General features: G+C 43.0%; 1 protein-coding gene across 1 annotated transcript in view; it reads right to left on the reverse strand.

The window, feature by feature from the left end:
- Nucleotides 1–7,787: 7,787 nt before the first annotated feature.
- Nucleotides 7,788–15,918, reverse strand: part of LOC139465764 (macrophage mannose receptor 1-like) — a 71,998-nt gene continuing 63,867 nt past the window's right edge. Inside the window, exons 43-46 of the mRNA XM_071247652.1 lie at nt 15,025–15,273; nt 13,043–13,222; nt 11,646–11,849; nt 7,788–8,533 (exon numbers count right to left, since the gene is read on the reverse strand). Coding sequence (XP_071103753.1) covers nt 8,286–8,533; nt 11,646–11,849; nt 13,043–13,222; nt 15,025–15,273 — 881 coding nt within the window. The 3' untranslated portion in view covers nt 7,788–8,285. The remainder of the gene's footprint in view (nt 8,534–11,645; nt 11,850–13,042; nt 13,223–15,024; nt 15,274–15,918) is intronic.

Genomic DNA, 15,918 nt, shown 5'->3' on the forward strand with positions numbered 1-15,918 from the left:
CAATGTCAAAGTGTTACCTTGGTAGAGTGGTCGGTTGGATAGCCTAGTGGTAAAAGCGTACGCTAGTCACGCCGAAGACCCGTCTTCGATTAGCCACATGGGTACATTTGGAAGCCAATTTCTGGTATCCCCTGCCGTGATATTGCTGGAATATTGCTAAAAGCGGCGTTAAACAATACTCACTCACTCTTGCCTTTTCCAGCTCGATCACCTGACGTGTGACCACCAATCGAGCCCCTGCGGGACCATATTGGAAGTCCCTCCTGTTAGCAAACAGTAGTTAATGTAGGCACTATGGGAGGATTGACTAAATATTTAAGTCCACGTCATCAGGAGTCTGACTTCCCCTGCTCGACGTAAAGCGAGGGCGTCATGGGATGCCCATGGATCACCTTTCCAACGTTGTGCCTCTAGATTCCTTATTTGCACTGCTTGTGGCTCGATATCTTGTTATGTTGCTGCTAGTTGATGGCTGTATAAAATACATATACCATCGTTGAATAGTTCTCTCTTCATTTCGTGAACGCAACGTCTTCCTTGGTATGGTTTCGTTTGCCCATCATGGTAGTATTAGGTTAATGGGGACCACTTCTAACCAGCAATCCCCAGAGAAGTGCGTGTCTCAGTTAAGGGTTTCCAGACCATTCCGTTGATAAATTACTTGTTAATAAAAGTGTCAATTAAGAGATCAACTTTCTGTGTTTATAGGACAATGCATCCTGTAGACTTGACAGTGTTAAAATGAATTTGGAACCAGTGGAAATCCATATCACCAGATTTAAAGTATTGTCCTGTTGACGTCCGGGTTAACGAATAAGGGTACGGAGAAATTTCCCTTTCTATATACAGTAAACTACGGTTATAACGAACTCAAAGGGACTACTAATTTTAGTTTGTTATAACCGTAGTTCGTTATAAGCATTTATACAGCATACTTACAGCAAATAGTCGGTACCAAAAAGTAAGTTCGTTATATCCGTCTGTTCGTTATAAGCGTGTTCGTTTTAACCGTAGTCTACTGTACATAGACGCCCCTTGACACAGGGGCTTTATTATTGTTGCACTTTATTTCGCGCGTCCGTATCGTTGCTGCCCGCCGTCTTGTTGCTAGAATATTACTAAAATCGGTAGAAAATACGAATCATTCACTGTATCATTGAAATACCATGGATTTATACTGAGTTAGGCACCATCCACTTGATGCGCTGTGCAGTGTGGAAAAGTATTTTAGTCCAGACATTACTGGTAAAAAATATGCTTTTCGCGGGAGAAGCTGGACATCTTGTTATGTTATGACCACCCTACACACGCCCCTGACACCACTTCTTTCAGAAGAATAAATGATCAGTCCCGTGTTGTTGTTTTTTGTTTCCATCCATCCACTTCAGCCCAAGATTGTCAGCGCCTGTCGATATTCGTGAACGATATCTCCATCACCACAGTCAATAGATCTAGACCAGAGAGGGTGCAACACCTGGCCAGGTGGCTCGGTCATACAGGTCGTGTCCAACTGCGCAGGTGATGTGCTGTCATTGCAGATCGATATTCCTCAGTCTCGGCACGCATTTTGTGACTGTAGCAAAGACTTCTCCAACAAAAGTATTCTACTCAAAAGAAGTTAATGGATACCTACAATAATAAAATTGGTTGTTCTTGAACTTCTTTTGAGTAGAATATTATTCAGTTATACGACTGGTTTAGTACATCTTCCCGAGGCAAGGGCGTTAACTGACTACAAAAGTCTTTTTATTGTCAGTTAACGCCCTTGCTTTGGGAAGATGGGTTTAGAGCAGCCAGTCAGGCCCTGTACTTATAGAAGCACATTGAACACCCCTTCGTAAACCCTCCTATCTGCATTCACGATGTATGCTCTTAGTTTATCATTTTGAATTTCGGTGTCGCCAGGTCAGCGTGCGTCAAGCTTAAAATAAATTGTCCAGTCATTGATATCTTTAACAAGTACATTCTTAAATGTGAATGATGACTTCAACCATCACTTTGCAAAATACATTCTGATTGGTCAATAGGAGTTTCAAATCACAGTAACCACCTCTAAATAAAACAGCTTATTTGATCATCGCATCGCCGTGGAAGCTAACAAAGACTTGAAAATTGGATTTGACACCAAAAGTATCATTAAAACGTTACATAGGCTGAAAGTGAGTGAGTGAGTGAGTTGGGTTTAACGCCGCTTTTAACAGTATTCCAGTCATATCACGGCGTGTCAGCTTAATGTGGGAGGAAAGCCCGAAGTGATGCAGGTCTCAGACGTTTACCACTTCAGTGAAACCCACGAGCACGGGTATGGTGCTGACAAACCTAGAAACATAATCGGGGCGAACCGGGATTCGAACCCACAATCATAGGTTTCTGGCGTGCCCAAGGGACGCAATTCTGCACAGCGAATCGCGGCGCCTTAGACGACTGGGCCACCCGTGCCCCCACATAGGCTGAAAACAGTCGACGTAACACTGCAAACATATTAAGGTTTGTTATGTTCTCTGAACGACCCTGAACGAGTGAGGTCCAAGGTGAGGTGAAATGGGGCTTGGCGCCGCGTTCAAGATTATTGCACTTATATAACGGTTTCTATGAACGAGCGTCAGGCAGGGTAACAACAAGTACCTTCTTTTAACGTCTTTTGGTATGACGCGGTGGGGGTTCGAACCCCAACCTTCGGCTCTCCGCTCTACCACTAGACAACGGAGGCGATTTTCGACAGTTAAAGTGTATTGCATTGTGATAAACTATCCACGGAGTATCTACCGGTGATTCTTATCAAATATTTGTTTCTAGCAGTATGTGGTGTATAAGCAGTTTATTCAATACCAACAGAATATCATCGTCAATATTCCACGGCCCTGCATACGCTACGTTCACCAATCACGGTGTTTAAAAAACCCGTGAAGAACCCGATGAGAGAATACCAGTTTGCAGAAATTCTGCAAAAATATACGATAACCAGTTCGCATGTTGCATTATCGAAAAGTAATATTTGTTTGTTTGTTGTATTCCAGTTATATGACGGCAGCCTGTATATAATCGAGTCTGGACCAGACAATCCAGTGACTGACATCATCAGCATCGATCTACTAAACTGAGATACGATGACATGCATCAACCAAGTCAGCCAGCCTGACCAGCTGATCCCGTTAGTCGCTCTTACGACAAGCATAGTCGACTATTATTGCAAGCCTGAGTTGCTGAAGGCCTATTCTAACCAGGATCTTCACAGGTTGTATATCTTTCGAAGATAGCGTATAGTGAATCACCGTTATATCAGACGCCATTTCTCCAGAAAGCCCGTTTGATAATGGATGAGGACGTATATGACTCGATAATCCAGTCGATTTCACCCGGACAGTCACCGTCCGGATAAACGGGGTTTGACAAAAAAGGCTCGTTAAAACTAAACTATACTATTATAATGGTAAAAAAACAAACCTGTTTTGATACTAAACTAAACTAAACTGTTTACGTTCACTCTATAAATTTATACCAAATAATTAAACTGCCTCTACTTCTACTTACATGATTGATATCTGCAGTCTGCTCGGTAGTGTGATGTTCTGTTTGCATCTCGCGTGCCTACCTGTCAGGTAAACTCATCACCTGGCCAGGTGTACACACCCCCTGCAGTCGTAACGCTAGTCATGTAGACTCAACACAATGAATTTCCCTTCTTTGTTAATGAATACATACAACGCGACCTGGATTATTTCATTTTTATTTTACCTCTGCAGATGGTCTAACTTTGAGGCGTGTCTTTCAATTTAGATTTCAAACATAACTATCGATCTTTCAATACGGTGTTACTCGTCAGCGTATGTATATGATGTTTGAAGTGTTATTTTGTTGTAATTTGAAGGCTTTCACATTCAGTAGGTCCAGTTTGCCTACTGACTGTTGTAAATCTATGATAAGGTATGGGACTTACGATCGCCTTAGCGCTAAGATCGCTTTGTACAACGGCACCCAGGGCTCGTCTTCACCAAGCTGACTGTGTCCACTGTTGTAACTCTTCGCCAGTGCAAATCCAAGGCCCCGTTTCACAAAGCGGTCGTAATGCAACGCTTGCCATGATTCTCATACCTTAACATAATTTAACATTAGTCGTAGCTACGAAATCTTTGTGAAACACTGGCCTGATCATGAGACATCGTGATGATTGAATAAAGCACATTCTCGTCATGGTAAATTGGGGTAAATCCCCAGTTCGCCCTGATTTCGATTTTTGGTTTGACGGTACCATACCCGTGGCTCTCTGCATCAAGTGGTAAACATCCACGATCTGATTTGCGTTGTGCTTTCCTCCAAAATGAAGCTGACACGCAATGATGTTGCCAACGCGCATGTTGTCGGGGAATTAGCTCTTGGGGGAAAGAAGGACAAAATCGACATCACTGTCCCGGAACGCTTTATGCACAACATGTAAACAATAAACAACAATTGCACAATGAGCGGAATACCTGCTCTGACAACACAAACACAGCGATGAGCGGACCTTCCAGCTCAGGCGTACAAGAGGTCAGCGGAGCTCCAGCTCACCTCAGGGCGTTTCCTACGAGCGGCACATCCTGATCGAGGTCGTCCCTATGCCAGCACTCGGAATACCAAGCCTGACTAACACCGTAGTAACTGTGTAAAGGTCGCACATATATAGTAATGAACAACAATGGAAATACAATGACGTTGCTCTGGACATGGGACTTCCGGGGGTGATGTACCGACACAACTCAGGGGATGAACAATTATGGCAATAAATGTCACACTATAAATAACAGTGATTAACGGGAAGTGATAAAGTAGGCCAGTTTGGCTGTCAGTCAATATACAATGAAATGTTAGTGAGGATTAACAACGGGGATTAGCGCCTAAAACGTAATGACAGCTAAGTTATGGAGACATGGCTACAGGGTAATTTGCCCTTGGAGTCAAATGTACTGCAGACAATGGTAGTCATAAATCAGTCGCTATGACAATATAACTAAACTACTGTTCAATGCAGCGTTAGACCCAACGCAATCACATATCAATCAGAAATAGTTTGAGTTTGGTTTTACGCCGCTTTTAGCAATATTCCAGCAATATCACGGCGGGTGACACCAGAAATGGGCCTCAAACATTGTACCAATGTCGCGAATCGAACCCGAGCGAACGCTTTAACCACTAGGCTACCCGACCGCCCCTTCTGCATCAAGTGGTAAACATCCACGATCTGCTTTGCGTTGTGCTTTCCTCCAAAGTGAAGCTGACACGCAATGATATAACGAAACAGCTGTTCAATGCGGCGTTATAATTGTATATATAACTGTAAAAACCAGTTACATTAGAGAACTTGTGCATACCTTCAAATTATTGAGTTCTAACAGGATTAGTAGTTATCAAGCACCCAACTCCTGGACAAGCATCCGCCGTTCTCTTGTGTCACGTGACAACAGAAAGCTATTCCCGTGACAAGAATAACGCTGCACGTGAGTTGAATAAAATGCCTTACTGCTTGAAATGGGATTTTGTGTGACAAGTTAACAGTATATATTTTTCGTGTGGTTGAGTTTATATACGCTCAAATCGTTTCTCGTTTTGTTCATTGTTTTCTCACACATACTATTTACAGGCGCCCTCGGCTGGAGCCATTAACTTTACTCGTATATTGGACACAAGTTTTGTTTTTGTGCAATATTTCAGCTATATGACGGCCTTTCATTAATCGAATCCAGTAAATAATTATTATCGGTCGACCTGTTATGGACTGTGGAACAGAATGATAACAGAAGAGAATGGGTGTTTTTATATAAAAAGGCCAGGAAGCCGTTGTTCAAAACAACCTTAGCGCTAAGACTGTCGTAAGTCTATGTTAAGGTATGGGAGTTACGATCACCTTAGCACAAGGATCGCTTTGTATAACGGCACCAGGGCCCACTTGCACAAAGCTATCTTAGTGCTAAGATGATCTTAACTCCCATACTTTAACATAGACTTACAATAGTCTTAGCGCTAAGATCGTTTTGTGCATGTGGGCCCAGGTGTGGAAGGCGGAGACGGGCTTTTGACCGAGCAAAGGGAGATAACTTCAAGCAGCAGCAGAAATGTGCTTCACACGTTTTACCCATGTGGGGAATCGAACCCGAGTCTTCGGCGTGACGAGCGAATGCTTTAACCACTAGGCTACCCGACCGCCCCTGGTACATTAACATTCAATCAACCAATATTGTTTGGTCGTTCATTTCTGAGCCCGGAGTAAATACAGCCAGCTACTTAATTATTAAACATATTAATATGTTTAATGTTGAATTTATTTTTATAGTAACATGTTTGATACTCTATTTTGATACACAACTCATGCTACCATAAAAATAAATAAAAAAAGCTTTCCCCATTGCTTTTAGCAATATTCCAGCAATATCATGAAAGAGCCGTGCGTGCGTGCGTGCGTGCGTGCGTGCGTGCGTGTGTATGTGGAAGGTGTGTTCCCCTCGGAGTGACAAGCGAGCTCATTAACAACTTGGCTACTTCACTGCCCTAAGTTTGAAAGAAGTCAGTTTAGTGTGGCCAGAGCCTGTGTTAAAAAAACCTATGTCAGCATTTGAATATCGAACTGGGTGAGGCGAGGTGAAATGGGGTTTAAGGTCGCGTCCAAGATTATTACACTTATATAGCGACGTGCATGCAGGTATGTGTTGCTGTTTGTACTAGTCTGGACTGATGCCGAATTTACCCACGGAGACACCATGCCGCAGTTTAACATGAATACCCCACTCAGACACAGTATACTGACTTGGAGCTGACCAGTCCTTGTTTTAGCCCCTTAATGCCGAGTGACAGGCAGGGAGACAATAACTACCATTGTTTAATGTCTTTTGGTATGACATAGCCGGGGATCGAACCCGGGATCTTCCGCTCTCCGAGTGGACACTCTACCACCAGACCACGGAGACGTTCAGAATATCGAACTGACGATGACTGAACTGAACTCAATTAGTTTAGTACAAGTATCAGTTTCCAGAGATAAATAATATGTGTATCATGGTGAAAAACAACTTGAAGTAAAAATCAAAACATAACAATAAATAAATGTTTTTGTTTATTTACACAATATACATTCTATAAGGAAACGCAAATATCACAAACTGTAATATAAATATTCATTTATCAAAGTTTCTAATACATAGCGACATTGCAAAATGATGTGGTATATGGTATGTACGAATATGATTACAAACATGATTATTATTCATAATTGCGCTGATTATTTCGGTCAGGAACATAATCTCAATTCATGTCCTCAAAAAGCATGGACACATCGTGCAAAACTAAGACATTGCTGTTACGATAAGGCATTCACCGAAGTGGTAAACGTCTGAGACCTGCATCACTTCGGGCTTTCCCCCCACATTAAGCTGACACGCCGTGATATAACTGGAATACTGTTAAAAGGGGCGTTAAACCCAACTCACTCACTCACTCCGATAAGGCAGCGACAAATGACCCTACATGGTACGATGAGAGAAGTGAGAAGCGCTCGTTAAATCCCTTTCTACAATAACCTAACTCTATACTACGATCTTTCAAAGTTATGATGTAAGATTAATGAACTAACCTGGAGTGACAAGAGTAATTGCTTAAAGAACTGTATAGTTTCCCTTCTGTAACTACCAACATAAAATAACCATTTCTCAAAGTTCTGCATTGGGTAAGTACATGAACCTGTGCATAACAACAGTTATCGTTTAAAACGCACGTAAAATCTCTTCATACACTTACCACCAACAACACTCTGTTGTTAGATAATGAATCTACCTGGTGAGATGACAATGTTTGCTTGAAGCATTCGTTAAATACCTTGTGCGAAATACGTTAATCTTTCTCATCGGAAATCCCAAAATGATATCACTGGCACGAGTTATTTTGTCAGTTTGAGCTAAACTGCCGGGAAAAAGAAACTATACACTTGAAAAATGGAATTGACAAAAAAATACAAACGTTATCAAAACGTTAGTAGGCTTAAAACAGTCCCAGAAACATTGCAAACATTGGGTCCAAAACACAACTAGGATACTCGTATCAAATACATCACCATCGAATAACCATTTCTTGTTTCATATTTAGCCACCATTAAACATGGCTTTACAGTTCTTTCCCCTGGCAGTTTATATCATCACGTTGTAGCAACACTGTAGTGTAACTATTAACATAACACAGTGCATCGTTGCAGCCGCATAACGTGTGCGCTCGGATCTACCATCCTGCAAGTGTTGTCAGTATGATTTACAGTTATATTGTCATCAACAGTCTTCTTCTGCACCAAACAATCCAGAGCCAGGGTTTTTAGAGGACATTGACACTTCTTCCTTCTCCCTGTCATACATGGCGTTTTCAAAACCCAGAGATGGCATATTGGGCAGGAAGTTGTATTTCTTTCTGGCTAACAAAAACGCGATGACAATGAGGACGATAAGGGCGATGACCCCGATGAGGATCCCCGCTATAGCGCCCCCCGACATTCCACTGCTGCTGCTGCTGCTGTTGGAGCCTGTAGACAAAATGTGTAACTTAGTGAGTGATGACACTCTTTAATGCTGCAGTCGTCAATGTTATAGTTATAGTACTGTGTCCAATACTACTTGCGCCTTGGCCATGTTATAGTTATAGTACCATGTCCATTGCTACTTGCGCCTTGGCCATGTAATAGTTATAGTACTGTGTCCAATGCAACTTGCGCCTTGGCCATGTAATAGTTATAGTACTGTGTCCAATGCAACTTGTGCCTTGGCCATGTAATAGTTATAGTACTGTGTCCAATGCAACTTGCTCCTTGGCCATGTAATAGTTATAGTACTGTGTCCAATGCAACTTGCGCCTTGGCCATGTAATAGTTATAGTACTGTGTCCAATACTACTTGCGCCTTGGCCTTGTTATAGATATAGTACTGTGTTCAATACTACTTGCGCCTTGGCCATGTAATAGTTATAGTACTGTGTCCAATGCAACTTGCTCCTTGGCCATGTAATAGTTATAGTACTGTGTCCAATGCAACTTGCGCCTTGGCCATGTTATAGTTATAGTACTGTTTCCAATGCTACTTGCGCCTTGGCCATGTAATAGTTATAGTACTGTGTCCAATGCTACTTGCGCCTTGGCCATGTAATAGTTATAGTACTGTGTCCAATGCAACTTGCTCCTTGGCCATGTAATAGTTATAGTACTGTGTCCAATGCAACTTGCTCCTTGGCCATGTAATAGTTATAGTACTGTGTCCAATGCAACTTGCGCCTTGGCCATGTAATAGTTATAGTACTGTGTCCAATACTACTTGCGCCTTGGCCTTGTTATAGATATAGTACTGTGTTCAATACTACTTGCGCCTTGGCCATGTAATAGTTATAGTACTGTGTCCAATGCAACTTGCGCCTTGGCCATGTAATAGTTATAGTACTGTGTCCAATGCAACTTGCGCCTTGGCCATGTTATAGTTATAGTACTGTTTCCAATACTACTTGCGCCTTGGCCATGTAATAGTTATAGCACTGTGTCCAATGCTACTTGCGCCTTGGCCATGTAATAGTTATAGTACTGTGTCCAATGCTACTTGCGCCTTGGCCATGTTATAGTTATAGTACTTTGTCCAATGCTACTTGCGCCTTGGCCATGTTATAGTTATAGTACTGTTTCCAATGCTACTTGCGCCTTGGCCATGTAATAGTTATAGTACTGTGTCCAATGCTACTTGCGCCTTGGCCATGTAATAGTTATAGTACTGTGTCCAATGCTACTTGCGCCTTGGCCATGTTATAGTTATAGTACTTTGTCCAATGCTACTTGCGCCTTGGCCATGTTATAGTTATAGTACTGTGTCTAATGCTACTTGCGCCTTGGCCATGTTATAGTTATAGTACTGTGTCCAATGCTACTTGCGCCTTGGCCATGTTATAGTTATAGGACCATGTCCAATACCACTTGCGCATTGGCCATGTTATAGTAATAGTACTGTGTCCAATACTACTTGCGCCTTGGCCATGTTATAGTTATAGTACCATGTCCAATGCTACTTGCTCCTTGGCCATGTAATAACTGTAGTACTATGGCCAATGCCACTCGCGCCTTGACCACGTTATAGTTATAGTACTGTGTCCAATGCTACTTGCGCCTTGGCCATGTTATAGTTATAGTACTGTGTCCAATGCTACTTGCGCCTTGGCCATGTTATAGTTATAGTACTTTGTCCAATGCTACTTGCGCCTTGGCCATGTTATAGTTATAGTACTGTGTCTAATGCTACTTGCGCCTTGGCCATGTTATAGTTATAGTACTGTGTCCAATGCTACTTGCGCCTTGGCCATGTTATAGTTATAGGACCATGTCCAATACCACTTGCGCATTGGCCATGTTATAGTAATAGTACTGTGTCCAATACTACTTGCGCCTTGGCCATGTTATAGTTATAGTACCATGTCCAATGCTACTTGCTCCTTGGCCATGTAATAACTGTAGTACTATGGCCAATGCCACTCGCGCCTTGACCACGTAATGCTGTGTTTTCGTTGTTGTTTAACGCCGCACTCAGCAATATTCCAGCTCTAGGACGGCGGTCTGTAAATAATCGAGTCTGGATCCGACAATCCTGTGATTGACATCAAGAACATCGATCTACGCAACTGAGATACGATGACATGCATCAACCAGGTCAGCAAGACTGACCACCCGATCTCGTTAGTCGCCCCTTACAACACGCATGGGTTGCTAAAGACCATTTCTCACCGGGAACTTCACGGTGGAATGCAGTGGTTGGGTGAATGAGTAACGATGTATGCAAATCTGGTCTGCTAACGCATGCCCAGGTCACCCATTGTGCCCACCCAATACGCATTTTCACACATTGTGTTCATCATGTTTTGGGTACCGGGAATACCCGTATTTAAGGACTGTCCCACCGTCTTATACATGTACCTCATTGGATTAGGTTTGGTTTGTTGTTTAACGCCGCACTCAGCAATATTCCAGCTATATGTCGGTGGTCTGTAAATAATCGAGTCTGGACCACACAATCCAGTGATTGACGTCATGAGCATCGATCCATACAATTGGGATACGATGACATGCATCAACCAAGTCAGCGATCCTGGCCACCCGATCCCGTTAGTCGCCTCTTACGACAAGCATAGTCTCCTTTAACGGCAAGCATGGGTTGCTGAAGACCTACTCTACCCCGGATCTTTACTGGCCTCATGTGCTTAGAAAATGAGATGTGTTTACTCATTTTAAGCCCATGTGTTTAAATTTAGAAATCAACTTTGAGTGATCCAACCCCAGATGATGAATCAAACCAAGTTGGAATGTGACGTCATCACTTGGAGGCTTCTATATTCATTCAACCCATTGGCCTCTTCAGTTGTATTTCATGATGTTATGGTGTTTGTTCAATAGAGCATCGTTATTGCACTTTTGAATTTTAAAAGAGTTGGTTTATTAGAATTGAATGAAATAGTAGTCTTTAGTCATTTTTGCTTTTTTAATATTTTCCATATTCAAGTCCAGGGCTTAATTACGGATAAGATATTCGGTCCTTAATGGTGATTAAACCGATTATAGGCCCGGGGCTTAAATACGTGCATTCCGGGAACTCATAAAGATGAATCTAACTGACCTTGCTGGTGGACCTTGGAGTTGTGAGGCGAGGCTGTTCCTGTGTACGATGGTTGAAAGGTGTTGCCGGCAGGAGTGACGACTGGGTTGAATGGAGTATTTGGGTTGAATGGAGTTTTTCCATTGTAATAAGGCGTGTATGTATTTTGCGGCGTGACGCCTCCACTTTGTTTGGTCCCCAGTTTGGTCGCAACTGTCGATGTACCTGCGATAGATGGGCGTGTCTCTTCAATGATGGACATTAACCAAGAACATCTACTAGTTATAACATATTGCAATACCCTAAATGTCTTAAATTCTACTAACCCCTAGTGCACCTTTAACATTTAAAAATGTGGTCCAGGATAGAGTGAGTGAGTATGGTTTTACGCCGCTTTTAGCACTATTCCAGCAATATCAGCGCGGGGGACACCACAAATGGGCTTCACACATTGTACCCATGTCGGGAATCGAACCCGGGTCTTCGGCATGACGAGCGAACGCTTTAACCACTAGGCTACCCGACCGCCCCTCCAGGATAGAGAATGTTTTACCCAAACATGGCTTTAAAGTATCAAATTGACAAATTAATATGTTATTACTAAAACACTGTAACCAAGGTTGGTCTCAAACTACAAGTGCATACATACCCAGTAAACGCCGCACACCTTTGTAATTCACATTCATTATTGCCAATAAACTCGAAGATGCCTTGTTTTTCGAATAATATAAAATAAATATTTTCAGTGCGAAATAATACATGCTGGACTGCTTTTAATTTACCTATGAATATAACTGTGAGAAAACACATTTTGTGCCACAGAACATGTCAAGCATCATATTGATCTCATCTTGTGACCTGACGATATAATTTTGTTAACTATCTGACGAGGAGTGAGCGAGTGAGTTGGGTTTAACGCCGCTTTTAACAGTATTCCAGTTATATTGCGGCGTGTTAGCTTTATGTGGGAGGAAAGACCGAAGTGAAACCCACGAGCACGGGTATGGTGCTGACAAATCAAGAAACATAATCGGGTCGAACCGGGATTCGAACCCACGATCAGAGGTTTCTGGCGTTCCCAAGGGACGCAACACTGCACAGCGAATCGCGGCGCGTTAGACGACTGGACCACCCGTGACCACCCCCGACCCCCTCTCCCCGCTACTCGATGAGAAAAAAACATGTTATTTGACATATCAAGACAAGACAAATATCGCCACTATATACTTATATGGCGACATGATATGATATAGTAATGGAGTGTTTTAGAGTGAGTGAGTATGGTTTTACGCTGCTTTCAGCAATATTCCAGCACTATCAGGCAGGGGAGAGGAGCAGTGAGCTTCACACATTGTACCCGTGTGGGGAATCGAGCCTGGATCTTCAGCGTGACGGGAGTATTTTAGAAATCGCCTCACTTTTCAATATTTTGCAGATGTAGCCGGCCTGAGTGAAGCAATCGAGGTCGTTCCACATCCACCCTCCTGACGCCATCATGATGACGCAGTCTTGATGCCATTCATTGTCGGTGTCCGAAGGCTCGTTGTGGGCCCAGTGTAAGTAGCTGACTGGGCTCCTGTCTGTCCACACGAAACCCCCTGTAAGTATAAGTAAGTATTAGTTAATATGGTATTTCTTTTGTATAATTATTATATTTTACATTTATATACCGCAGGTATCCAGGTACTAGTGTCTGCTCAAATGCGGTTTTATTTGTTTCCCGACCAGTGGATGCGTTCGCATTCCAGTTATCATTCTCAACTCCTTGGGGACTATACAGCCCAATCTGCATCGGGGCGCTAGAAGGTTTTGTACATACAATTCACATATCGGGTACCCATTCCCTGCTTAGTGAGTGAGTTGGGTTTAACGCCGCTTTTAACAGTATTCCAGTTATATCACGGCGTGTCAGCTTAATGTGGGAGGAAAGACCGAAGTGAAACCCACGATTCGAACCCACAATCATAGGTTTCTGGCGTGCCTGAGGGACGCAACACTGCACAGCGAATCGCGGCACCTTAGACGACTGGGCCAGAGGTAAATTGAACAGAGGTACATTTGAACTAGGTCACTTGCCGAGGGTGACAGGTATTTGGCGTGATGTACAGCACCCATAGTCCCGTTTACAAATATCACTGTTGACGTCATACGGATATCACTCAGTTAGACAATGGGTTGACGTCATGTTGATGGGGTCAGATTTACCACAAGCTTTTTCAACATGGCTGAAATTACGTGAAATGGGGTTTAATGCCACGTCCAAGATTATTGCACTTATATAGCGAAGTGCGTGATGCACATGATGATGCACTCCATTTTCATTCTCAGCTCCCTGGGGAGTACATAACCCTAGCTTCCTGTTAGGTGCTAGAATGTTAACACCCATAGAAAGTCAAGGGATCCTTGTCATAACCCAATTCTAAAATATAAAGGTTTAGGGGGGTCCTTATATTCAAATACAATAGGCGAAGACCTTCAGAACCCCCTGAATTGTGAACACTGTATATGAAGGAGGAGCATCGTCCAAACAACGTCCGCGCCATCCATTATTAACGGGACTACGATCAAATGATTATCTTAGTTCTAAAGGTGAGTTTAGGTGAAATGGGGTTTAACGTCACGTCCAAGATATCATCACGTGTGTGCGTGTGCGTGTGCGTGTGTTTGGCTGCTTGTACTAGTCCGGACTGATGCCGATTTATAGTGCTAGCTCACTGAGATGTCATGCCGCAGTTTAACATGAATACCCAACTCAGACACAGTATACTGACTCCGAGTCGACCAGTCCTTGTTTGAGCCCCTTAATGTCAAGCGCCAGACAGGGTATCAACAAGTACCATCTTTTTACATCTTTTGGTATGACATACAAATGATTTCTTCGGAACAATCAATTATCAAGTGTTGATAAAGATGTTATCAGTATCGTGTGTGCACCCTACTGACTTCACTGTCACATCAAGGGTCATAATCAGAGCAAACAGTGCATCGGATCCAGGCACAGTTGAGGCACACAACTCTGAGGGTTGCAGCTACTGAGATCACCGGGTTCCCATGCCCGTTATACACGTACATATTATACATTATACATGCCAATGGTTTGATATGATTCAGTACTGAGTAGTGATTAACGTTGTTTATAGTAGTTGCACTTTGAGGAACTTTCCAAGAATGAATGCCAGTCTTGATATATATTGTAAGAGAGCCTTTGTTGAAATCTCCGAGTCCAGACTATACCAAATTCTATGAGAAAAAGAATAAAAGTACATCACCATCGAATAACCATTTGTTGTTTGTTTCATTTTTAGCCACCATCAAGCATGGGTGTATACTTTCTTACCAGGTGAACCCAGCAGAAACTAAGTTTTGAAAGTTGAAGTTTTATGGTTGAATAAAATATTACCATCTTCCGTTTTGGACAGTCCTATCCATATATCTGTAGCGCTTTGTCCTGCGATGCCGGCCACCTCGGTCATCACGGTCTGGCTACTGATGCTGGCGAGCTCCGCCCCAATCCTCTGACACAGGTACCGAGCCTCTGGCCACGACTTGGTCACGTTGGTCATGATCTTGTAGCAGTAGTCTGCCCCTGCTGACCAGGAGGAGTCCGGGCAGAAGCCCTGGATAGCCGCTGTAGTGACCGGGCCGCTGTCTGAATGGTCAATCAGAACATGTATGCCTTCAGTATACTTGTATTTGAGGGAGTTAAAGCTATTTTCAACACTATTCAAGTATTATCAAGGTGTGTCAGCTCAGTATGGGTTCAACCAAGAAAAGTGCAGCCCGCTGGACAATGCTGACTAAGCACGGTATGCGACTGGCAGACCAGCGGATCTTGGTCGTTACTCTGACAATCTGGCCTTCCACGCCCCGCCTTTAGTCAGTGCCCTCACCAAGGTGCATCTATGAATCTGTATGACATCCTGCACTAACCCATTTGTATCTATGAATGTGTCTGACCGTCAGTACTGACAGATGTGTTTATGAATGTGTCTGACCGCCAGCACTAACCCATTTGTATCTATGAATGTGTCTGACCGTCAGTACTGACACAGATGTGTTTATGAATGTGTCTGACCGTCAGTACTGACACAGATGGGTTTATGAATGTGTCTGACCGCCAGCACTAACCCATTTGTATCTATGAATGTGTCTGACCGTCAGTACTGACACAGATGTGTTTATGAAAGTGTCTGACCGTCAGTACTGACACAGATGGGTTTATGAATGTGTCTGACCGCCAGCACTAGCCCATTTGTATCTATGAACGTGTCTGACCGTCAGTACTGACCCAGGT

This window comes from Haliotis cracherodii, unplaced genomic scaffold, assembly GCF_022045235.1.
Source record: "Haliotis cracherodii isolate W230 unplaced genomic scaffold, xgHalCrac1.p SCAF_18, whole genome shotgun sequence".
NCBI lineage: Eukaryota > Metazoa > Mollusca > Gastropoda > Lepetellida > Haliotidae > Haliotis > Haliotis cracherodii.